The sequence below is a fragment of the Microcaecilia unicolor genome, chromosome 6 (genome assembly GCF_901765095.1).
Source record: "Microcaecilia unicolor chromosome 6, aMicUni1.1, whole genome shotgun sequence".
Classification (NCBI taxonomy): domain Eukaryota; kingdom Metazoa; phylum Chordata; class Amphibia; order Gymnophiona; family Siphonopidae; genus Microcaecilia; species Microcaecilia unicolor.
In genome coordinates, this window is record NC_044036.1 from 21,688,328 (window position 1) to 21,715,539 (window position 27,212).

Sequence of the window (27,212 nt, forward strand, 5' to 3'; positions counted from 1 at the left end):
AAGGAAACTTTAAAAGGGCAAAAATTATAAAGAAAACTACAGGAAGTTTTTTTTTTTTAATGGTAAATTTGTATTAAAAAATAAAAGAAAAGAAGTAAGGCAAAAGCCACAAAACAAAAGACTTTTTCCAGGGCCTGAGAGGAGCGGGGAAAAGACTCGACCGCACCTCAACGCGGAGAAAAAATAACTGAGCAGGAACGCTCACGCAACGGGCGGGAAATCAGTCCGTGCACGCGCGCCAGAAGACTCTGGCAAGATTTTTTAAATATTTTGCTTCAAGAATGCCGGTTCCTGGGCCAACGCGGACGTCGACCCACATGTGAGAACAAGCAGCCTGCTTGTCCACAGAGAAATATGGATACAAACCTGCAAGAGGGAATGTATAGATTATTAATTTTACTTTTTCAATCTATCAATCATTCACTGGCACAATGGATATGGCTGAAAGAAAAGCTGGAATTCACAAAAGGATAATTTCCTCTAAGCCAGTGCTCTGCAACTCTTAATGGAGGAACACCTTGCTAGTCAGGTTTTCAGGATCAGCACAATGAATATACATTAAGATAGATTTGCATAAAATGGGCCTCTGCTACATGCATATTTATTATGATAATCCAGAAAATTCAACTGGTTAGGTGTGCCTCCAGCAGAGGATTGAGAAGCTCTACATATTTGGAAACACTATCGTGGAACAAACTCCCTGGCTACATTTATGTACCACTTTTCAGCAATTTAAAAAAACTATTGAAGAATCATCTGTTTCCCTTGGCTAATATCTAATAGTTGAAGCTTGGTATGATGCAGGTTTCATTATCAGACTTTTTTTTGTTTGTGACATCTTTAAAGTGCTGTACTATGATTCAGATGGTTAATATCTAACTATAAAGGATTTACTCAGATGTGGGTTTCTAGTTTAAATTTCTGTGTTCGTTATTTTGTTTTGTCTTTTTTTATATGACTATTTTTAGCCGCATACACCCGAATTCTATATAGCGTGCTTAGTGTTCTGCGTCGAAATTCAAGTGGATTCTATGATAGCACACATAACTTAATTGGCTTAACAAGTCAATCAGCATTAACAGCACTTAACAAGCAATAATGAGAAAATTGATAATAATTAGAATTTACGCACACAAATCGCTAAGCATATTCTGTAATGCAGGGCGCCTAAATTTTAATGCCTACAGGCAGAAAAATAAGTGTTTCATGGGCATTCCAAAATTTAAGCGTGTATAAAATATGGCCCACTGCGCCTAAATCTACGCACTGGGATTTATGCGCTTTCCACTGGTATAAATGAATGCACGTAGTTTTAGGTGCTAGGATGCCAACTAAGCGTACTCTATATACTGCGCGTAAATCTAGGAGCTGCTTATAGAATACACTTACGCGGAAATGTTTTCCGCATGGATTTTTTAGGCACCATATATAGAATCCCCCCCTTAGAGGTGACTTCTACATATGGCACCAAAAAACGTGCTATTCTTTAAGCCGCAGTTTAAATAATAGTGCTTACGCCCGAGAATCATACCTAACTTTAGGCGCAGCCATTTGCACTAACTGAAACATGAAATTAGGCACATTTCCCCCTTCTTCTATAACTATGTGCATTAGTTTTAGAAACGCCCCCATTCTGCTCATGCCCTCTCATTTCCACGCCCCCTTTTTGAACTCGTGCCTAAATTTATATGCATATATTCCAATTAAATCTAATTAGTGCCAATAATTGCTTAACAAGCCAACTATAGGCGCTAATGAGCTTGTTCTTCAATTAAATTGTGTGCAAATTTGTACACAATTTTTAGTGACTTTTTAGAATTAGGGGGGGTTAGTGTTAAGTGTGCTATAAATTTTAAATTGATAGTATTCTTATAGTACCTTCAGAAAAACCCATCATAAGATTAAATATTTAGATGTATAATTTAAAAATTAATTTTGGAAGTTTGTGGCAAACCTGATTTGAAAATTTACCTTCATACAGCATGCAAAAAGCATATAGATAGTTCAAAATGCATGTACTTTAGCATGACTTCTCCATATCATTTTGGTTACTGTATAGTGTGTAGCGGTACACCATTGAGAAGATAATACTCTGCTCAATATGCACTTTTGGTGGCAGTTGAAATTGCATGTATATAAATGTGAAAAAGCTACAGCAGAAGGGAAACCGTTATATCAAAAACGTTATCAGCTGTGGATGCCAGTAGAACGTTTTGTTACTGACAGTGCTGAGAGGTGAATAGTTCACTACTTTACAAGCAGATATGTATGGTTAGTTCGGTGCTAGTTGCCTTCCCACTATTTCTGGTTGGGTATTTTCCATTGTAAAACGTTCTTATTACTATACTAGTAAAAAAGGCCCGTTTCTGGAACGAATGAAACGGGCGCTAGCAAGGTTTTCCTGGGAGTGTGTGTGTTTGAGAGAGAGAGCCAGAGCGAATGTGCGGGTGTGTGACAGAGTGAGACTGTCTGTGTGACAGTGTGTGTGTGTGAGAATGAGAGTGTGTGACAGGGCCCACTCCCCTGTTCCTAATGCCCCTCACCCCGTTCCCTCCCCTCCTTTTCCTCCTCCTTCCCACACTTTGGGTTCCGTAAGGCTTTCAAAAGTCTATGTACCCCCGTGGCCCTAACGCCCAGTATCCGGATACCCCACCGCTTTCCTCCTCACCCCTCCCCCAAGATGTAATACTTTCACATCCTTCATTTTTTTTTTTTTAAAGTGTCCTATCTACCCTGTGTACAAATGCCCGGCATTCAGATTGTGTTCCTCTCGTAAATTTTCATTTCTTTCATTCATTCAGAACTTGCCCCCCCCCCCCCCCCCCCCCGAACACTTTTGGTTCCTTCCTTTTAAAACTCTCCTATGTACCCTGTGTGCCAATGGCCAGCATTCAGATTGTTCCCAAATGTTCATGTCTTTCAGTGGTTCAGAACTCCCTCCCTCCCCCCATTTAACACTTTCGGTTCCTTCAGTCTTTTAAAACTCTCCTATGTACCCTGTGTGCTAATGGCCAGCATTTTTTTTATTTTTTTTTTATTTTTAATGCATTTGTATCCCACATTTTCCCACCTATTTGCGGGTTCAGTGTGGCTTACAATACGTTGTAAATGATGGAGGTACAGTTTGTTACATTATGATTATGGGTTACAGTATGAAGAGTTAAAGGAAACAAATTCGGTAAAATCATCTTTGGGGCATAGAAAATGTGGGATGTGACATTGGGGAATGGTAGGGTGAACAGATAATAGCAGGAGAGCGTTAGGGTATAACAATTTATCTGTGGGTTGATTGTGAATGTGAGGAGAGTACGGGGGAAGGGAATTCAGAAGGGAGTGTATAGATGTGTTTCTATTAGTGTGCATGGAGATCATGTGTTTTGATCCTTGCAGTACGTTTTTTCAAAGAGATAGGTCTTCAGTCGTTTGCGGAAGTCGGTTAATTCGTAAATCGTTCTCAGGTTACGTGGTAGTGTGTTCCAGAGTTGCGTGCTCATGTAGGAGAAGGTTGATGCATGTAGTACTTTGTACTTTATGCCTTTGCACTTAGGAAAGTGGAGGTTGAGAAAGGTTCGGGATGATCTTTTGGCATTTCTAGGTGGCAGGTCTATTAGGTCAGACATGTAAGCATTCAGATTGTTCCCAAATGTTCATGTCTTCCAGTGGTTCAGAACTCCCTCCCTCCCTCCATTTAACACTTTCGGTTCCTTCAGTCTTTTAAAACTCTCCTATCAACCCTGTGTCCTAATGGCCAGCACTCAGATTGTTTTGCTTTGCCAAATTGTCTGTCACTGATGTCACTGAAGTCAGTGCGTGCCTGCCTAGCAGACCACTTCCGCAGGCACGGTCCCAGGCACATCCTGTTGGAGGCGAGAATTATTATATAGGAAGTGCTGTAAGCGTTTGCATTTTGTATTTTGAATAAAAATAAAATTGGGCAAACATAATGCATGTACTTTTAGCTTCATAGAATTCAAACCCACAGACATGTTTAGCATTGGGGGAATAAACTGTGACATATGTTTTATTTGTGTGTGAATTTTTAATATTTCAGGCACTTTTGTAGCTACGTAATATTTTAGCGGTTTTGCAAAGAGAAACTACCTGAGTATGATTAGAGATGGCCAAGTGGCACTAATGAAAGAAAATTTACTTTTGCAAAGAAAATTAGAAAATTTAGAAAATAAACAACGGATGAAAACTCTAAGACTTATCAATTTTCCTAAAGTGCCATCAGTGGCTACAACCTTTAAGAGATACCTCACGGAAGTTCTGAAAATATCTGATCAATTATATCCGCCGATCTCAAGGATTTACTATTTAGCGCCTTATACTAAGCAATCTACACATCAAGTGTTAACAGCAGGATCAGAAATACTACTACTACTACTTAACATTTCTAGAGCGCTACTAGGGTTACGCAGCGCTGTACAATTTAACAAAGAGAGACAGTCCCTGCTCAAAGAGCTTACAATCTAACAGACAAGTGAACGGTCGGTCCGATAGGGGCAGTCAAATTGGGGCAGTCTGGATTCACTGAACGGTAAGGGTTAGGTGCCAAACGCTGCATTGAAGAGGTGGGCTTTAAGCAAAGACTTGAAGACGGGCAGGGAGGGGGCTTGGCGTAAGGGTTCAGGAAGGTTGTTTCAAGCATAGGGTGAGGCGAGGCAGAATGAGCGGAGCCTGGAGTTGGCGGTGGTGGAGAAGGGTACTGAGAGGAGGGATTTATCCTGTGAACGGAGGTTAAATTTAAACCTTTCTCAAACAATAGAAAATGAACTATTAGGCGTACAAGCAGCTACCTTGATAATGGACTTTGTGTTACAGCCTGATCGAGATTGGATCTTAAAGACCTTTTTTTCTCACCGAGAGGATATGTTTCTTAATTGTAAAGTTAAGATATTTCCAGATGTATCTAAACAGACACAGAAAAGGCGTCAATCCTTTTTGAAATTGCGTACTCGTGTCCTCCAATTAGGAGGAATCTTCTGGTTAAATTTCCCTTGTAAATGCCTGATAAAATTGCAATGTGTTAAGTATGTTTTCTATGAGAGCGAACATTTGCAGACCTTTTTGGACTCTAAACAAGGCCTGGCTGTATCCTCACCGTTAGCAAACCCTCTGATATCTACTCTCCGTAAGAATTATAAGCACGGGTGGTATACCCCTACTATTTTCCTGGTATTAAGTATTACAACTTTGAATTGTGTCTTGCCTTTATTGTGGACTTGAGATGTATAAGTCATTTGAGAAAATTTAGTTATTTGTGAAATTTTTGAGTTATAACAGGTGACATTCTTTCTGTACAAGATTGTTTCTTGTGAATTATTCTGAAATAAATAAATAAATAAATAAATATATATATATATATATATATATATATAAAAGAAACTACCTGAGTATATACTGCCTTTTGTGTAATAGCAAAGTGGTTCACAATTAGCATTAAAATTAAAAATAAAAATGGCCATTGAATATTTTACCGTTCTATGGGGCTCATTTTCAAAACAGAAAACATCCAAATTGATATTTTCAAAACCTGTTTTGCAGACGTTTATCTATGCATGTGTTGGGGGCGCTCTGAAGGCAGGATTACGGCAGGCTTAGGGCGTACCTAACACTTGGACATTTTACTAGGGCGAAAACATCAATGTTTTGTTCTAGACCTGTTTTCAGAACAAATAAGGCACAAAACGTTGCCATAAATGACCACTGAAGGGAAATCAGGGATGAACCCCCCCCCCCCCTTACTCTCCTAGTGCTCACTGACCCCCTCCCACCCCCCAAAAAATGTGACTAAAAATAGCACTCACCGGCCTCTATGACAGCCTCAGATGTTACAGCCAGGTCCATTAGAACAGCATGCAAGTCCCTGGAGTAGTGCAGTGCACTGTAGACAGGTGGACCCAGGCCCATACCTCCCCCTACCTGTTGTGGTAGAAACTGTGAGGCCTTCAAAACTGACCAGAAACCTACTGTACCCACATATAGGTGCCCCCTTCACCCATAAGAGCTATGGTAGTGGTGTACAGTCGGGGGTAGTGGGTTTTGGAGGGCTCAGCAGATAAGATAAGGGAGCAACGGTGAGATGTATACCTGGGAGCATTTATATGAAGTCCACAGCAGTGCCCCCTAGAGTGCCCCATTGTTCTCCTGGGATGTCTGGGGGGGGGGGGGGGGGGCAGTCTACTGAAAATGCTGGCCTCTCCTATATCCCAATGGCTTGATTTTCTACGTTTTTCACTTATACTTTTTATTTTTGAAAATAGCCTGAAAAAATAAATGCAGAGAGCACAAAAACTTGTTACAAATGGTAGTTTTGAAAAAAAATAGATGTTTTGCGTTTTCAAAAATGTTCATGTTTTTCATTTGGATTTGGGATGTTAAGGGCAAAACATCCAAAGTCTGACTCGGACGTCATATCGAAAATGCCCCTCCATGTGTAAAAGGTTTGTGTTGTTGATTTTACAATGTTGTTCACTGCTTCACAATCTTTCGGAAAGACAGTATGTAAAACTGAGAAATATATAAATACTAGTAAAAAAGGCCCGTTTCTGACACAAATGAAACGGGCGCTAGCAAGGTTTTCCTTGGAGTGTGTATGTTTGGGAGAGTGTATGTGAGAGTGAGTGTTTGAGAGTCAGAGTGAAAGTGTGAGTGTGTGAGAGAGAGAGTGACTCTGGGTGTGAGTGTGTTTGTGAGAGAGTGTGTGTGAGAATGAGAGTGTGTGCAAGTGTGTATGTGAGACACAGTGTGAGAGAGAGTGTGTGTGTGTGTGGGCAAGAGACAGAGTGTGTGTGAGACACAGATTCTCTGTGAGAGTGAGTGTATGACACCAAGCGAGTGTGTGAGTGACTGTGTGGCACATAGAGAGTGAATGTGATATTGTGTGAGACAGAGTGTGTGAGAGTGAGAGTCAGAAAGACATTGTATATGAGAGAGACAGTGTGAGCCGTACCCTCCCAATCCATGGCCATCTGTCCCCTGCCCCCTCCATTCATCCTTTTCCAGCAATTCCCCTCTGTCCCTGAGCCCTGCCCTCCCAATCCATGGCCATCCATGTTTGTCTGTCACCTGCCCCCTCCATTCATCCCTATCTAGTATTTCCCCTCTCTGCCTGAGGCCTGCCCTGCAATCCATATCCATCCATGCCCATCTGTCCCCGCCATTCATCCCTATGCAGCAATTCCCCTCTCCCTGAGTCCTGCCATTCCAATCCATGCCCATCCATGCTCCTCTGTCACCTGGCCCCTCCATTTTTCCCTATCCAGCATTTCCCCTCTCTGCCTGAGGCCTGCTCTGCAATCCATATCCATCCATGCCCATCTGTCCCCTCCATTCATCCCTATCCAGCAATTCCCCTCTCCCTGAGTCCTGCCCTCCCAATCCATGCCCATCCATGCTCCTCTGTCACCTGGCCCCTCCATTTTTCCCTATCCAGCATTTTCCCTCTCTGCCTGAGGCCTGCTCTGCAATCCATATCCATCCATGCCCATCTGTCCCCTCCATTCATCCCTATCCAGCAATTCCCCTCTCCCTGAGTCCTGCCCTTCCAATCCATGCCCATCCATGCTCATCTGTCACCTGGCCCCTCCATTTTTCCCTATCCAGCATTTCCCCTCTCTGCCTGAGGCCTGCTCTGCAATCCATATCCATCCATGCCCATCTGTCCCCTCCATTCATCCCTATACAGCAATTCCCCTCTCCCTGAGTCCTGCCCTTCCAATCCATGCCCATCCATGCTCCTCTGTCACCTGGCCCCTCCATTTTTCCCTATCCAGCATTTCCCATCTCTGCCTGAGGCCTGCTCTGCAATCCATATCCATCCATGCCCATCTGTCCCCTCCATTCATCCCTATACAGCAATTCCCCTCTCCCTGAGTCCTGCCCTTCCAATCCATGCCCATCCATGCTCCTCTGTCACCTGGCCCCTCCATTTTTCCCTATCCAGCATTTCCCCTCTCTGCCTGAGGCCTGCTCTGCAATCCATATCCATCCATGCCCATCTGTCCCCTCCATTCATCCCTATCCAGCAATTCCCCTCTCCCTGAGTCCTGCCCTTCCAATCCATGCCCATCCATGCTCATCTGTCACCTGGCCCCTCCATTTTTCCCTATCCAGCAATTTCCCTCTCTCCCTGAGTCCTGCCCTCCCAATCCATGCCCATCCATGCTCCTCTGTCCCCTGCCCCCTCCATTCATCCATTTCCAGTAATTCCCCTCTCTCCCTGTGCCCTGCCCTCCTAATCCATACCCATCCATGCTCCTCTGTCCCCTGCCGCCTCCATTCATCCTTTTCCAGCAAGTCCCCTCTCGCCCTTCCATGACCCCCCCCTCGCATCCATGCTACTCTCTCTCCCATGTCCCAGCCTGGCCCACCCTCTTCTCCCCTCCTCCTCGCATCCATGCCCCCCCCCCTTCACATCCATGCCCCCCCCTTCGCATCCATGCCCCCCCCCTTCGCATCCATGCATCCCTTTTTTTTTTTTAATTCTTTTTAACTTTACCTCCGTGGCGGTTCGTGCAGCGAAGCGTCAGGGAAGGAGGCGGCGCTCCCGACGTCTAGCTTTCCCTTCGCTGTGTTCCGCCTTGTGGCGGAACACAGCGAAGGGAAGGCTAGACGTCGGGAGCGCCGCCTCCTTCCCTGATGCTTCGCTTCCGTATTTGTTTGTTTAGGCGCGAGGGCGGGGCAGAGACGGCTGGATGGCTTCACACCACGAACGCCACGAACTCCACGAACCCTACAGCCAGGGACTCAGGGAGTGACGTCAGATGGCTTCAGAACGTTGTCCTCATTAGAACGTTCACGGTGCGTTTTATTATATTAGATAAAAATGTATTTTAACATGACTGCTAAATTTCAACTTAGATATACTGTCTGACCTGCAGAAAAACTAATTAGAAGCTTGCACACTTGCTGTACCGAATTTAAGACATTTGCGCCTGACCATTACAAGGACTGCCACATTTTCTGTAGCTGACCCTATTGAGTAGAATAAGCTGCCTTTAGTTCTGAAGTCACACAAGAATGCTGCAGCCTTTAAATCAATGACAAAGTATTATTTGCTAAGTGAAACCAATGAACTGCCATGATTTGCTCTTGCCTTTTGACCTTAGTTTTGCTGCATATTTGTGTCTGTTGAGTTGCTTGTTGAAAGTATTTTAATTATGTACTAGTAAAAAAGGCCCGTTTCTGACACAAATGAAACAGGGGCTAGCAAGGTTTTCCTCGGAGTGTGTATGTTTCAGAGAGTGTATGTGAGAGTGACTGTGTGTGAGAGAGTGAATGTGCGAGTGTGTGTGTGAGAATCAGAGTGTGTGCAAGTGTGTATGTGAGACAGTGTAAGAGAGAGTGTTTCACACAGATACAGTGTGTGCGAGAGAGAGTGTGTGTGTGAGACACAGACTCTGTGAGACTGAGTGTATGAGATCAAGAGTGTGTGAGTGACTGTGTGACACAGAGAGTGAATATGATACAGTGTAAGACATAGAGTGTGTGAGTGAGAGAGAGAAAGACACTGACTGTGAGAGAGAGAGAGAGAGAGTGTGTGTGAGAGGGAGAGTGTGTGTGTGACAGAGATACCTCCCCCCCTCTCTGGTGTCAGGCCCCCCTTCCCTCCCTCTCTCTGGTGTCAGCCCCCCCCCCCCCCCCCCCCCCCTCTCTGGTGTCTGAGCATTACTGTGCAGGACGCTGAGCTCTGGCTATGCTTCAAGGAACTGACCAATCCTATTTAATAGAATGCACCTCCAACATTCTGAAGCCGAGAAACCTCGTGTGGTTGGTCACTTCTGCTTGTGACGAACCCGGAAGTACGTGATGTCAATTCAGGAGATGGATACAGAGAGCAGGAATGCCTCAGCCATGCAGTCAGCTTCAGAATGTTGCAGGTGCGTTTTATTATATAGGATGTTGATTTGTTACCTGCCTTGAATAAATAAAAAAAGCCAAACAAACACAAAAAGCAATCCTGTGCTATAATTCATGTATGCATATCCTTTTGAAAGGTTTATACAAAAATGTACAGACAGGAATAGTAGAACATATACACAGATAAAATTTTACCTCTGACAATACTTAATTTGTGAGGTGAAAGTGGTGGTTTGGGAACTGCATCTTTCTTCTTTTTGGTTGCAACTCCTGTGACACTTCTGTTCTTAAGAACATCTGTTCCCCATATCATTACTGCTAGATTCTTTGTAAACTTGGAATCTCCTTGTGTCACTTGTACTTGATGCCATTTCTCTGCATCGACCCAGATTCCACTGCCAAGGTGAACCTAAAGAGGTTGAAAAGAACTGAAATATTAGGATTATGACACTGGATGGGGACTAATGAAGCCTGAATAAAAAGAAGGTACATAAGTATATAAACATCACTGTACAACGACAGACTGAAGCTCTATCAAGCCCAGTAACCTGTTTCCAACAGTGACCAATCCAAGTCACAAGTAACCTGTAGGATCCCAACAGAGCAAGATAGATTTCAGGCTGCTTATCTCAGGAATAAGCAGTGGATTTTCCCCAAGTCCACTTTAGTAATGGTTTAAAGACCGTTTTTTAATGGACTTTCTTCCAGGAACTTGTCCAAACCTTTTTTAAAATTCCGTTAAACTGGTTTTTTTAACCACTTTCTTTGGCAACAAATTTCGGAGCTTAATTATATGTTGAGTGAAGAACTATTTTCTCCAATTTGTTCTAGATGTACTATGTACTAACTTCATTGCATGCCCTCTAGTCCTTGTACTTTTGGAAAGAGTCAATATGTGATTCTCATTTTCCCGTTCCACTCCATTCATTATTTTTATAGACCTCTATCACAGCTGTCTTTTCTCCATGCTGAAGAGACTTCACCTCTTTAGCCTTTCCTCATAAAGGAGTTGTTTGCATGCCCTTTATCATTTTAACCGCCTTTCTTTGAAACTTTTCTAATTCAACTATATGTTTTTTGAGAAGCGGTGACCAGAATTGCACACAATCTGGACATACCATGGAGCGATACAAAGCTATAATAATATTCTCTGTTTTATTCTCCATACCGTTCCATTAAGAATACTGAACCCCACCCACTCTCTTTTCCATCTTTTAACCAATTCTTAATCCACAATATCATATTGAGGCATATTTTCAAAGCACTTAGCCTTCCAACGTTCCATAGGTTTCTATGGAACGTTGGAAGGCTAAGTGCTTTGAAAATATGCTTCAATGTCTCCTATCCTATGACTTTTTAATTTCCTTATGAGTCTTTTATGAGGTACCCTGCTAAATGCTTTCTGAAAATCCAGGTACACAATATCAACCTGCTCAACTTAATCTACATGTTTATTCAGACTTCAGAAAAATGTAGCACATTGGTGAGGCAATATTTCCCTTGTCTAAATCCATGTTGGCTTTGTCCCATTAATCCATGACAATGCAACTGAGTAATTTTGTTCTTTGTAACAGTCTCTACCATTTTGCCTAGCACCAATGTCAGGCTCACTGATCTATAACTTCCTGGATCACTTCCAGAACCCTTTTTAAAAATTACTGTTAGGTTGGCCACCCTCCAACTTTAAAAGGTACTAAGCTTAATTTTAGAGGTATATTACAAATTGCTAATAACAGATTAGCAATTTCATTTTTTTAATTCTATTAGTACTCTGGGGTGAACACCATCCTGATCCGGGTGATTTGGTACTGTTTATGTTTCCATTGTAGTTACAATAAAGAAGGCTCCTAATAAAGCAATCTTTATCTTTAACTATTAAGGCAAAGTCTACAAGCCAATCCTTACAATCACACCGTTCTGCTAAGCAACAATACTGTATTTGCCTTAATCACATTTCAAGGAATATGAACATTTCTAACATTCCTTTGCCAATGTGACATAGTTTTGTGTGTGTATATATATATATATATATATATATATATATATATATATATATATATATATATATATTGTCAGGTTGACAAATCAATGTTTAGAAAAGTTCACTTTCATTAAAATGTGATTTGCTTAGTAGGGCAATATAGATATCAAAAGAAATTAAAAGAGCTTCTAGTTTCGCTTTCTACACAATTGTAAGTGAGAGTGGGATGTTTGACCACGGAAATTCAAATCCTGGAGACAATAACAAAGATAGTAAATAGAGTTCCTGCAAACTCTGTAAAATATTAAAGATATCTACAACAGTGCTTCCAAGTTTTTTAAATCCATTACGACCTCATCTTAACACATAAAAATTCATGCTACTCCAGACGATGATGAAAGCAAAATAATGAACCTTCAGTCCTCTCTACTCCTTCCTCCACTAACTTCTTCTCCCATTTACCAAAAGCATGAAGACAACAACAGCAGCGTAGCACCAGTAACAGAAGTCAGCACAGGGCCGTGTGTGTCATTCTGTGTTTGCAGACCTCAGCACTCTGTGTTAAGTGTTCAGTCTAACATGATGGTGACACAAGAGGAGGAAGAGGGGAACAGAACTTGTGGACAGTCACTGATTCACGGGCTCCATACTGACTGCTATTACCGAGAATAAGTCACTGATGATATAACCCCATTTGGGTCCCCAACTCATCAGAAGGAATGGATCCTCAGAAGCTTAGCTGAGATTGGGTGGCAGAGCCGGTGGGGGGAGGCAGGGCTGGTGGTTGGGAGGCGGGGCTAGTGCTGGGCAAGGCTTCTACGGTCTGTGCCCTGGAAATGGCAGATACAAGGTAAGGTGTACACAAAAAGTAGAACATATGAGTTTATCTTGTTGGGCAGACTGGATGGACCGTGCAGGTCTTTTTCTGCCATCTTCTACTATGTTACTATGTTCTAAAACAGAAACACAGAAATATAATGGCAGATAAATAAAAGTGTTTTATCAAATTTGCAGTGTGCCAAAATTCCCACACATTATATAACGTGGCCTGCTGAAATTCTTCTTAGATATAAAATTAAGGGGTCAATATTCAAGATGATTTACCCAGGCAGGAGAGGCTCCTGGCCAGATAAATTACTTGTGTGAGGTTATCTGTTGATATTCAGTGGAACTTAAACAGTTAGTGACACTGAATATCAACAATAACCACTAAACTGAAAATCAGCTAATTAGTGTGCACTAAATGCTAAGACACATATTATATTACTGTGGCCATCTTAGCGTTTAGCGCCCGTGAATTTTTAGCATACGCTAGAAACGCTGGCGCACCTTTGTAAAATAACCCCTAAATTAATTGGACAAATAGGACCAGATAAAACAGTCCTATCTTTATCCCATTTCTCAAAAGTGTTGAATATTGCACTTAACTGGATAAGAAGTAGCTGGCTACATTAACCCAGTGTTCAATGTAGGTGCCCAGACATGGCGCAGCATTTAATAATGCTAGTGGTGGCCAAAGAAAAAGCTGCTGCCTGAAAATTTTTTTATTTGGCATTTATACCCCACATTAACCCGAACATACTCAAGTTCAATGTGGCTAACAGTAAATAAACAACAGGCAAGGGTTACAAAGCCATGAACAAAATATCAAATATAGACCACTGATGGCCAGTTGCAATCTAAGATACAATCCTTTCAAAGAGGAGAGTTTTTAGTCTTTTACGAAATACCAAGTAGTCAGGCAGACCCTTGATTCCCATTGGCAGTGAATTCCACCACTTAGCACCCTGGTATCTAAAGTGAACCACCTTAAAGCGAACTCTCTTGCAATCTGGAAGATGACGTCTAAGGTAGTCCCCCTAGAACCAGAGGTTATATTGCATAAGGGAATAGTTAAGGGCTGCATATAATCTGATATCATGCCATATAATATTTGAAAGACAAAAACACTTAATTTAAAAATAATCCTGGCTTTAATAGGCAACCAGTGCAGCTTGCATAACAATGGAGAGGCTCTATCAAAACACGATACCTTGAGGACATTCCTAGCTGCAGTATTTTGGGCCATTTGTAGCCGTTTTAGGACACCCTCCTTACATCCAGCATAGATGGAATTGCAGTAATCGAACCGAGTGAAAATCAAAGACTGAATTAGCAGTCTGTGTTTGCATATCAAGTGGTGCTCAGACTCTGGCTGTATCAACTAAGGCCAGTGCTGGGCTGGCTTGTACGGTCTGAGTGCTGCATATAGCAATGCGGTTTAGGATGGGCTGGAGACAGCTTTGATGGAAACTCCAGTAATTTGGACTGTGAGGGCAGTGCTGGTTAGACTTTTATAGTCTGTGTCCCGCAAATGACAAGATGAATTCAGATAGGATTTGACAGCAACTCTAGTAGTTGGAACACAAGGACGGAGCCGGGCGGACTTCTAAGGTCTGTCCCAGAGGAAGACCATGATCAAGTACTGCTGATTTAATCTATAATTGAGAATGAATGTGACTGTTGGGCAGACTGGATGAACCATTCTGCTGTCACTTACTATGTTACTATGGGGCTCATTTTCAAAAGAGAAAAACATCCAAAAAGTGACATAAGTCTGCATTTGGATGTTTACCTCACAAAAACGTCCAAATCACAAGATATCCGTAATATTTTTGAACATAAAAGATTAGACGTCTATTTTTTCGAAAATGGCCTTCTTTCCTGTTCAGAATTTGGACGTTTTTGTAAAACATCCAAATTCTGATTTAGACGTTTTATCGAAAATGCCCCTCCACGTCTGGTAAGAAATATGATCTGATTCTCCTCAGCTTCCAAAGAGACCTGAAGGATTTTTTCACTACTGAGGAAACCTGAAGCTCGAACGTGAGGTGACTGTCAATTAATATACCCAGTACCCTAAGCATAGTCTCTAGGGGGTACAACACGTTGTCAATGGTAAAATTATTATATGTGGTACAGTCAAAGGGGTTGGTTACCACAAGACATTTAGTCTTATCTCTATTTAACTTAAACTTAAATTCGGAAGCCCAGGATTCTAACAAATCCAGACCAAGTCTAATCTTAGGGTCAATTTCTGGAAGACCAGTCTTGAAAGGGATATAGATTGTGACATCATCCACGTAAATAGAAGGGAAGAACCCCGCTGCCTCTAGACTTTCACCTAAGGGAGCCATCATAACATTAAATAGGATTGGAGAAAGCGGTGAGCCCTGTGGCATCCCACACTCAGGAGACCAGGAAGGTGAGTGAGAACCTGACAACTTCACCTGATACGATCTAGATTTTAGGAAGCCGCGGAGCTATTGGTGGACCTTCTCAAACAAGCCAAACTGACCCAAACAGGCCTAAAAGCAACTCATCATCAACAAGTCTAAGGCACTTGACATATCGAATTGCATCACTAAATACTTAAAGCCTAGACTGGTCAAGACCATCTTGATACTATAACAAGGCCTAAAGCCTGACTGGGATTTATACAAGAGGGAGAAAGAGGAAAGGTGATTCATAAACTGAGTAGCAACTATTCCCTCCATTACCTTAGTCAACAATGGGACAGAAGCGACATGCCTGTAATTAGTAACGTCTCCCAATGAAGCAGCGGTGCTCTTAGGGATTGGAGTAAGTAATATGGAACCTTTCTGCTGAGGAAAAGCCCTAGTCAGCATAAACAAGATATGAGCAGTGGCGTAGCAAGGGGGGGGGGGGGGGGGGGGGGAGGGGCGGTCCTTCCCGGGTGTCAGCTCAGGGGGGGTGCTCCCTGCCAGCTCCCCCCCGGGTGCAGCACGATGACAGCCCCCGACCCAGTGCCTACCCTCCTCCGTCCAACCAGCTCCCTACCTTTAAAAAAATATCGGAATCCGAGGCAAGGCGCCTCGCGCCTGCACGTAAAAGAAATGTGGACCGTCTCATCGGGCCTTCCCTCGCTCTATCTGTCCCGCCCTCCGCTGACGCAACTTCCTATTTCCGCAAGGGCAGAACAGACAGAGCGAGAGAAGGTCCAATGAGACGGTCCACATTTCTTTTACATGTAGGCGTGAGGCGCTGCGCCTCGGATTCTGATACTTTTTTTTAAAGGTAGGGAGCTGGTTGCACGGAGGAGGGTAGGCACTGGGTTGGGATGGGGGGTGTCGATGCGCCGAGGGGGAGGTGTCATTGTGCTGCACCAGGGGGGGAGGGGTGCAACCGCGAACCGCCCCGCCCCGGGTGGCAGCCCCCCCTGCTACGCCACTGGATAAGAGGAAGAAGATTAATGAACCCTGCTGGTGCGGTTTTTAGCAAATAACTTGGACAAGCATCCAGAAGGCAATGTGAGGAAGAATACTTTGTCAGAAAGGATTTGACAGTCTCAGGAGGACCACAGTCAGTCAGCTGCAATACCAGCATCAGGACTAGGCTGCTTCGGGGAGATACTGAAAGCTTGGCTTTCTCCCAAGCCTTTAATGGAAAAAGCAACTAACACCTAATCACAAACACAAACACCAGTTGCATATACTGTAGCAGGACTAGATCTCAGCTACAGCAGGAGTGGATAAGCATTTCTGATTCCACATGCAATTTTTCCTTAAGCTGATCACCCTTATTTTCTATTTTTGCTGTTACTTATCATATGGGGGTCTTTTTACTAGAACACCTTAAGCACTTAATATGTGCTTAATGCACAAAAACAGGCTTCTGCATTAGCGCATTAAAGCATTTTATAGTATTTTCTCTGTTTACATGTGCTAATCCATAAGTTATTGAATTTTTAGGACTGCTTCTGTGAGTGGATGTGGCATGGGCAAAAATTAGTACGCGCTAACTCAGAGTTAATGCGGGAGCATCTAGTCCCTTGTAAATAGGAGGCAGTACGTGTACCTGCATTAACTCTCGGCAGGTAGCGCATGCTAATGGGAACATTAATGCACAATCAGCAATAACAAAAAGAGGGCATGCGCCCAAAAGATTCCACGCTAAAATCTGTGCTTAACACACAGTATAATCCTGCATCAAAATGCATTAAGCACAGATTCCAGTGCACTTTAGTATATGTTATACTTCTGCTTTTTTATTTATTCATACTTGTATCCCATAATTATCCAAAAACGAGTTTCAGTTCAATGAGACTTACATTTAACAGTTGTTAGAGACTACATTGATTCAATTACATTTACAAGGTTATAAAATGCTGTGCTTTACAGTGGTTGGCAAGATAACTATTAGTGCGTATGGAATACTCATTGGGTTTCTTGAGAAGGCATGTCTTAGTTCTTTTCTTAAACGGAAAGACGCACTACAGTTAGAGGTTATGTAGCACGTTGTTGTTCCCGAATGATTAGTGCATATTTTAATCATAGAATTTCATGAAGAGGTTGGTCTTTAGGTCTTAAGTTCATGATGCTTCCTTTGACTATGGGACTAAAGAATTAATGTGTGGTAAGTGCCATGCAGTCCATAGGTATGCAATGGGCTGTGCAGGATTTAGCCTGCTAATTGTTAGTATGCGCTAAATCTGTTAGCACACGTTAGTAAAAGGACCCCTAAGGCTCTTACACAAAAAGTCGAAATCCAGATACTCCACATTAGCATTTTCATATGCAAGACACAAGAGGCAGGCAGAGCTCCAATGTGTGCTTGAAATGATAGTGCAGGGATGAGGGATTTAGATTTGTTAGGAACTGAGCAACATTCTGGGGAAGGGGGAGCCTATTCCAAAAGGATGAGTCTCACTTAACTGGGATGGAACCAAGCTACTGGTGCCAACATTTAAAAAGGAGATAAAGCAGCTTTTAAACTAGAACAGGGAAGAGGGAAAGCTGACAGCTGCTTGTGATAGAGTGGTTGCAACAAAGTGAAAGAAAACCAGCAACCCTTAAGGGGAGAGCACGGTAAAGATTGCAAATGATCCCTGCCAACTTTCAATCAATTTGCAGAAACAAAGAAATACAGTCTGAAATGTCTTTACAAAAATTCTAGATGCCTAGAAAATAAGATGGGGGAGTTTGGAGTATATAGCACTAAATAAGAGGCAGATATAATAGGCATTTCAGATACCTGGTGGAAGGACAACGAATGAGACACTGTGTTACCAGGCTACAAATTATATCACAATGACAACAAGGTGGATCAAATTGGAGGGGGGATGGCAAAGAAACATTTATTAATGTGGAACCCTTATGGATAGAAATTCCTTGTGTGAATGGAAAGAAAATACTGGGAAGGGTATACTACCATCCACCAGGCCAGACCAGACAAAGAAACATGAGAAGAAATTAAAGGTCCCTTTTACTAAGCAGCGTTAAGTCCAACGTGGGCTTATTGCTGGCTAAACAGGAAGTACCGCCGGGCTACCGCCCGATGGTACTTCCCACCCCTGGGAAAAGACCAAGGGTCCATCGAGCCCAGCATCCTGTCCATGACAGCGGCCAATCCAGGCCAAGGGCACCTGGCAAGCTTCCCAAACGTACAAACATTCTATACATGTTATTCCTGGAATTGTGGATTTTTCCCAAGTCCATTTAGTAGTGGTTTATGGACTTGTCCTTTAGGAAACCGTCTCACCCCTTTTTAAACCTTGCTAAGCTAACCACCTTCACCACGTTCTCCGGCAACAAATCCCAGAGTTTAATTATGCATTGGGTGAAGAAAGATTTTCTCCGATTTGTTTTAAATTTACTACACTGTAGTTTCATCGCATGCCCCTAGTCCTAGTATTTTTGGAAAGCGTGAACAGATGCTTCACATCCACCTGTTCCACTCCACTCAATATTTTATATACCTCTACCATGTCTCCCCTCAGCCGTAAAAGATCTAAAAATACATATCAGCCACTTAGCTTAGGTGGAGTGTGTGCAGGTCCATCCATGTTCTTGTTGTATATTCTTGATCACTGTAGTACTTTTTGAATACCAGTTTGTGCAAAGCTTTAGTGAAAAATCAATGTTCAAAAGCTCCTAGTTCACTAAAGCTTTGCACAAACCGATATGGAGGAAGATGAATAATGGGATGTCCCAAGGACCTGTACCAAGACCAGCGTTATTTAACATACTTATAAATAATCTGGAAATGGAAATGATGAGTGAGGTGAAGATAACACAAAACTATGCAAAGCTGTTAAATCGTAGATGGACTAAGAGAAACTGCAGGATCTTAGGAAATTAAGAGACTGGGCGTCAAAATGGCAGATGAAATTTAATGTTGGCAAGGTGATGTATTTTGGAAGAAATAATTCAAATCATGGTTACCTGGGGCTAGATTCAGTAATTGGCGCTCAATGCTACTCCATAATGGGCACTGAAAGATGAGCGCCCATTATAGGATAGCACTGAGTGCCGATTTCAGTGCTCAAATTTGGCACCAGGACTTATGCCTGCTGAAGCCAGGAGTAATTGCTGGCGCCCAATTTGGGCCCATATCTCTGGTATTCTATAACACTGTACGCAAATTTTAGGAATGCCCTGACCTGCCCATGCACCTCCCATGGCCAGGAATCTCTTGGGTTGCATGCTATATGGGAATAGCATATAGCAAGATTTGTGTGCAAACTCAAACTGGTGACAATTTGGTTGAGCACATATCTTGGCTCGGCGCCCACATATTGGCACCATATTGAATCTGAGGATTGATGCTAGGTTCCATATTAGGAGTTAACACCCAAGAAAAAGACCTAGGTGATATGGCCAGTGTGTGGCAGCGACCAAAAAAGCAAACATAACGGTCCTTTTACTAAGGTGCACTAGAAAATGGCTGGCACAGTGGTTACCGTATTTTTCGGACTATAAGACGCACTTTTTTCCCCCAAAATTTGGGAGGAAAATGGGGGGTGCGTCTTATAGTCCGAAGGTAGCGTTTTTGGACCTCCGTCCCGTACTTACAGGATTCCATGTTCCCTGGTGGTCTAGTGACGTCGGGGCAGGAAAGAGCCCCCTCTTTCCTGCCCATCGCGCTGCTCTCCGTGCTTCTCAATGCTTTCTGATGGTCTCGGCGATATTCAAAATGGCTGCCGCCGGCCATTTTGAATCTCGCCGAGACCGTCAGAAAGCATTGAGAAGCACGGAGAGCAGCGCGATGGGCAGGAAAGAGGGGGCTCTTTCCTGCCCCGACGTCACTAGACCACCAGGGAACATGGAATCCTGTAAGTACGGGACGGAGGTCCAAAACCCGGACAAGACGCACCGGAGCACCTAGGTTTTAGAGGAGGGAAAGAGGAAAATTTTTTTTTCCTATTTCCCTCCTCTAAAACCTAGGTGCGTCTTATGGTCCGGTGCGTCTTATAGTCCGAAAAATACAGTAATCTGTGGGTTTGCAAAGCGCTCCACCCACTTTACAGCGCGGCAGAAAAACAGCCACAGTCTGCTTTTTTTTCTTTTTAAATGGCCAAGCACTAATTTCCCCATTAGCACATGGCCATTACCACCAGGCACCCTTACCATCGCCTATTTAGGAGGCAATATAGGCTTCCATGCTACTCCTGTGCTAATTGGGTAGTGCGCGTTAATGTGCCTGTGTTACCCAATTAGCACAGGTGCACCTACTCTCTGCCCCCAGACAAGCCTCCCATGGCAAAAAAATGTAAAAAATATTTTTTACCGTGGGAGTAGTGCACGCTGTTGCCCAAATTACCTCGGGATGCCTCAGCATGTCCTCCAATAGTACCCTTTTACCAGGCAGTAGGTCCGCAGCAAGCCTACCGCGGTTTAGTAAAAAGGACCCATAATCTTAGGAATTATTAGTAAATGGATAGAAAATATGACAAAGAATATTATAATGCCTTTGTATCTCAAAAAAGATATAGTGGAACTGGAAAAAGTTCAAAGAAGGGCGACTAAAATGATTACAGGGATGAGGAAATGCTTCAGAGGTTAGGGCTCTTCCGCTTGGAGAAGAGCCGATTGAGGGGGAGATATGATAGAGGACTACAAAGCTCTGAATGGCGTACAGTGGGTGGATGTGAATAGTTGTCTACTCTTTCAAAACGACAAAGAGGAGACATTTCATGAAGTTACATGATAATACTTTTTAAACGAATAGAAGAAAATATTTTTTTTCTCTTAACTGCTCAGGAACTCAATGCTGGAGGATGTGGTAAAAGCAGTTTTTGTATCTGGGTTTAAAACAAGATTTGGAAAGTTCCTGGAGAAAAAGTCCATAAACTGCTATTAAGGTAGATACGAGGAAAGCCACGATTTATCCCTGGAGTCAGTAGCAGAGAATCATGCTGCTCTTTGAGATTCTGTCAAGCACTTGTGATTTGGGGACTGGCCATGGCTGGAAGCAGGATACTAGGCTAGATGGATCATCAGGCTAAGCTGATATTGCTATTCTTATGTTCTTAAGGCAACAATCCTAGTCCTTATAGTAAGAAGACCTTTTCTTGGAACTGCTGCACCAGCAAGGTACTGTGTGAAAAATGTAATTAATACCAGGGAAAGTCTCTACTGAGAAAATTTACAGATATCAGGGAAGTCTTAATGCTTACCAACATGCTCATACATAGAACTGTTATCTACGACCTTCTGTCTACAAAAAAATACTACAGTTTGTTTTTTGCACTACTATTTTAATTTTATCTATTTGTCGTCAGTAAAATAGATTTTTATTTTGGAACAACAAATCTTTGTGCGAAGACTGAGTATTAATCACCTTGAATCCAGAAGAAATTGTTCCTCCAACTGAAAGAACCTTATCTTGAGGCTGCAGTCATTTTTTTCCAAGGACTCTACAACACCCAAAGGTGGTCCCCTGCTCTATACTGGGTGAATCTTGTAGAAGGGGGTTACACTTATTTGCTAAACTTAAAATGTACTTTTGCATTAGCTAACTGAGCCACTGCCTTTATATTCATGCTATATTTGTACTGAGCTCTGAAGGGAGCAATGGAAAGGGCCCAATGCCAAAAAAAGGAAGAGTCCAATAATACAGAAATGAATACCATGAAATGCCTCTCTTCTTCCTCTTGCCCCCTTCCTCAAGGTCAGCATTGCACCAAGCCAAGTTACAAATGAATTGATCTCTTGCAACTGAATGCTAAGTGATTAAACAATATTCAATGTCCTCCTCAGAGAAACCACAGGTTTACATCTGTAAAGACACATTGGGATTCTGTGTTCAAATGGCTCTAAAATGCTTATATTTTTAAGCTAAGAGATAATGAACAGCTGTTTTCCTTTTAATAAATATTAAATCAAAAAACAGTCTCATATGTCTTCAGGTGAAAACATGCATTTATGCTGATACCAGAGCTGGGGGAATAAGGAAACAAGAGTCAGCAGAAATCTGAAGTAAATTAGTTATAAAAAGAACTGGTGGAGGGGGGCATTTGATTATAATAACTATGGAAATGCAATATTCTTGAAAGATTTTGACGTAATTCTCTTGAAATAAAGACTTTCTGAAACAAAGATTATGGAATAAAAATCCTCAACTGTATAGAGTACTGCAATAGCTGGATAACGATTAGGGAGCATGTCTGTGTGTAAAAAAAAAAAAAAGTAATAGTAATGGACAAGTACCAGGGAGATCAAATGACTTGTTCAAGGTCATACAATAGGTTAGCGGCAGAGCCCAAGTCTTGGATTTCACAGCTCAGTGTGCTCCCATCACTCACCTGTAATGTCAATAAATTCCCATTTAAGAACAATAGAACAGTCTGGATTGTGCACCGTTGTATAAACAGGCAATTTTGGCCTGGATCTGAAAGCATGAGAGAAAAGATGCAGCCGGTGATCCAATATTCCATGCTACCTAGGGCCTGACAAATTTGAGGACACATCCACTAAAGACTTGCTCCTATTGCATGTGGAGACCTAAAAAGTACCAATAGTCCAAAAGATAAAACATTTTTCAAAAAGGTAAATCTGTAAATGCAAAGATGAACTATTTCCCCACTTCTACATCCCATATTCTTATAATTTTCTGTTCTCTAGCATTTTTCCCAGATTGATCTGTAGAAGTCTAAAGGCATCACTCAATCACTCCAATTTTCAATTCAATGACTTGTTTTATGGGTAACGGTCAATAGTTACAAGCAGTGGCGATCCTAGGGGGGGGCGGTGGGTGCAGTCTGCCCCGGGTGCATGCCGCTGGGGGGGTGCCGCGCGCGCCTGTCCGTCATTCGTTCCATGCTCCCTCTGCCCCGGAACAGGTTACTTCCTGTTCCGGGGCAGAGCGGGAGCATGGAACGAACGAAGGACAGGTGTGCGCAGCACCCCCCCCCCCCCAGCGGCATGCACCCAGGGGGTTCTTTCGTGGGGGGGGGGGCCGCGCTGCATCCGGGGGGGCGGGGCGCATCGGCGATCCGCCCCGGGTGTCAGCTGCCCTACGAACGCCACTAGTTACAAGTCTGTCAGATAAGGCCAGGCCATTGCTTGGTCTTTTTGGAACCAAATTACCTATAACCCTAGTTCTCCAAAAAATGAATATTTTATTCTTCAACTAGTTCTCACAGAAACTCAGAACCATGATAATCATAGCAGCTTCATATTTTATTTTGTGAAGAACCAGATCTCTTCAGATCACAGAGTTTTCAACTACACAAACTTTAAGCTTCTTGGAAAAGGACCTGACTTCATCCACTATCAGGAATATGCATTTCTAAGCATGCATTTGGTTCATTTGGGTGCCTAAAAAATTGATTGTGTATGTATAAACCTAAAAATCTATACACATATAACTGATTTGCATGCATAAATAAATTTTAACCCACACAAATTTTTTTTATATTAAAACGGACGTAAGAAATAAAAAAAAAAAAAAATACAAATAATTTGGGAAAATCCAACAAACCAATGTTATTTAGTCATGTACAACCCATGCACCTATAATACCTTACTTGTTTTAAAACTCCTAAATGTACAATGTGTACAGTGCTGTACATATTACAGGTGCTATTGACAAGAACCTTCGGAATCTATATATGGCGCGCTAAGTTGCATACACAAATTTGGGCGTGCAAATTTCAGTAACAACCTAATTAGCAACAACAATTGGGTACTAAATCAATTACTGGCACAAATTGGCAACAATTTGGATTTGTACTCTATCTTGCGAAGTGTTATTCCATAAAGATGCATGTGCAAATCTTTTACCACGCAACTGAAAAGGGGATGTGGCCATGGGAGGGGCATTCACTAAAGACGTGCACAATATTATAGAATTTGAGGAATCCACATCTAATTTAGGCACAAGAATTTACACCCGGTTTCAAGCTGGTGATCCCGGCGCTACGCGCTATTCTATGAGTAGCACCCTACTCGGAGCACCATTTATAGAATAGCACTCAGTGTGCATTTTTTTTTGGCGCCCAAAATGTCAAAAGTCCCAAGTACATAAGTAATGCCACACTGGGAAAAGACCAAGGGTCCATCGAGCCCAGCATCCTATCCACGACAGCGGCCAATCCAGGCCAAGGGCACCTGGCAAGCTTCCCAAACGTACAAACATTCTATACATGTTATTCCCGGAATTGTGGATTTTTCCCAAGTCCATTTAGTAGTGGTTTATGGACTTGTCCTTTGGGAAACCGTCTAACCCCCTTTTAAACTCTGCCAAGCTAACCGCCTTCACCACGTTCTCCGGCAACGAATTCCAGAGTTTAATTACGCGTTGGGTGAAGAAACATTTTCTCCGATTTGTTTTAAATTTACTACACTGTAGTTTCATCGCATGCCCCCTAGTCCTAGTATTTTTGGAAAGCGTGAACAGACGCTTCACATCCACCTGTTCCACTCCACTCAATATTTTATATACCTCTAACATGTCTCCCCTCAGCCGTCTCTTCTCCAAGCTGAAAAGCCCTAGCCTCCTTAGTCTTTCCTCAGAGGGAAGTCGTCCCATCCCCGCTATCATTTTAGTCGCCCTTCTCTGCACCTTTTCCAATTCTGCTATATCTTTCTTGAGATGTGGCAACCAGAATTGAACACAATACTCAAGGTGCGGTCGCACCATGGAGCGATATAACGGCATTATAACATCCTCACACCTGTTTTCCATACCTTTCCTAATAATACCCAACATTCTATTCGCTTTCCGAGCCGCAGCAGCACACTGAGCAGAAGGTTTCAGTGTATTATCGACGACGACACCCAGATCCATTTCTTGGTCCATAACTCCTAACGTAGAACCTTGCATGACGTAGCTATAATTCGGGTTCTTTTTTCCCATATGCATCACCTTGCACTTGCTCACATTAAACGTCATCTGCCACTTAGCCGCCCAGTCTCCCAAGGCTCTTCTGTAATTTTTCACAATCCTGTCGCGAGTTAACGACTTTGAATAACTTTGTGTCATCAGCAAATTTAATTACCTCGCTAGTTACTCCCATCTCTAAATCATATATAAATATATTAAAAAGCAGCGGTCCTAGCACAGACCCCTGAGGAACCCCACTAACTACCCTTCTCCATTGTGAATACTGCCCATTTAACCCCACTCTGTTTCCTATCCTTCAACCAGTTTTTAATCCACAATAGGACTTTTCCTCCTATCCCATGACCCTCCAATTTCCTCTGTAGCCTTTCATGAGGTACCTTGTCAAACGCCTTTTGAAAATCCAGATGCACAATATCAACCGGCTCCCCTTTGTCCACATGTTTGTTTACTCCTTCAAAGAAATGAAGTAAATTGGTCAGGCAAGATTTCCCCACACAAAAGCCGTGCTGACTCGGTCTCAGTAATCCATGTCCTCGGATGTGCTCTGTAATTTTGTTTTTAACAATAGCTTCTACCATTTTCCCCGGCACCGACGTCAGACTCACCAGTCTATAATTTCCCGGATCTCCCCTGGAACCTTTTTTAAAAATGGGCGTTACATTGGCCACCCTCCAATCTTCCGGTACCACGCTCGATTTTAAGGATAAATTGCATATCACTAGCAGTAGCTCCGCAAGCTCATTTTTCAGTTCTATCAGTACTCTAGGATGAATACCATCCGGTCCAGGAGATTTGCTACTCTTCAGTTTGCTGAACTGCCCCATTATGTCCTCCAGGTTTACCGTGAAGTCAGTAAGTTTCTCCGACTCGTCCTGTCTCAATCCCAGTCTCTCTCTCACTCTTGTTTAAACTTCTCCTTGCTACCTTGTTTAGTGGGTGTGGCTGGATAAAGCTAGAGAAGTGAAGCCTGACAATTAAGAAATCTCATCCTTTCCCTGTATAATCTTGAGCAAATCGCTTCATCTTTTGCCTCCGTTTACTCAAGTGTAGTTGGCAAACAGCATCCTTGTAGAAGCCGCATGCTGTAACCCGTTCTTGAAATAGATAAGGAAACATCTACACAGAGGTGGCTACTTCTGTTTTTCAAAAATAATAAAATTGTAAACAGTACTGAAAAACCCCAAAGGATATGAAAGGAACTGTGAAAATCTAAACTATCCACATTTCACTGACTTCCCCTGCTTCATATGCCAGATTCCTCCCCCCCCCCCCTTTTTTTTTTTTATTGTACATAAAAATACATCATCATCTTTTATTGGGTTAGATAAGTAAATGTAAAAGAAAATTCCATGTAAAAAGAACCTACGGGCGTCTTCCTCCCCCCCCCCAGTCCATTCTTTCAAAATGTTCTCAAGAGCTCTTTTTGGAAGAATTAGGTTGTCACTGAATATCATTCAATGAATACTTTGTTTCCATGGTAACTAAGACTGGCCTCGAGCTATAGAATATCATAGTTACAATGACAAAAAGACACATCACATCGAACTAACACAGAGCCGAGGTCAGTATTTATCATTCTCTGCCTTACAATCTCTATGGATTCCTTTGAATTTCCTCCTAACTGCTGCCTGTTCTCTGAACAGATATGGAAGTCTCTTTTCAACAGACAACAGGATCTGGAACCACTCTTTCATAAGCAAATACAACTCATATAATGGGCTTGAAAAAGAACACTTACATTGTGAGGTTATGTTGGCACAATAAAGAAAAAAAGTGAATGACAGGCTAAGAAATGGGAAAAACATGCAGAGAACAGCTTACGGAAATCTTTCCAACCCATTTACGAGCGTGTGTGAGTCTTGTGCTTGCGTATGTGTCTCTGTGCGTGTGCATATGCGCGCACATCTGTGTTTTTAAATGTTCATTTGTTTTGCCTGCGCTTGTGTATATATCTGTTTTATTCGTGTATTTACAAATATGTCTATCTTTGTGGGCTGGTATGTCTGTCCATGCTCCTACATGGGTGTGTGTATGTGTGTCAACAACACAAAAGAAAGTGGAAAAGAAACCAACTCCAAGAGATCAACCAAAATGCAAGGATAAGATGCTCCAAAACACAACCTTTATTCTATAAATGGTGCTCCGAGTAGGGTGCTATTCATAGAATAAAGGTTGTGTTTTGGAGCATCTTATCCTTGCATTTTGGTTGATCTTTTGGAGTTGGTTTCTTTTCCACTTT

General features: G+C 42.5%; 2 protein-coding genes across 2 annotated transcripts in view; both read right to left on the minus strand.

Moving 5' to 3' along the window:
• AGBL4 (ATP/GTP binding protein like 4) overlaps positions 1-27,212 on the minus strand; it is a 2,274,308-nt gene that overhangs the window by 970,423 nt on the left and 1,276,673 nt on the right. The gene's annotated exons all lie outside the window — the stretch shown is intronic.
• Positions 1-27,212, minus strand: part of BEND5 (BEN domain containing 5) — a 114,381-nt gene that overhangs the window by 10,216 nt on the left and 76,953 nt on the right. The window contains exon 5 of the mRNA XM_030206025.1: positions 10,060-10,273. Coding sequence (XP_030061885.1) covers positions 10,060-10,273 — 214 coding nt within the window. The remainder of the gene's footprint in view (positions 1-10,059; positions 10,274-27,212) is intronic.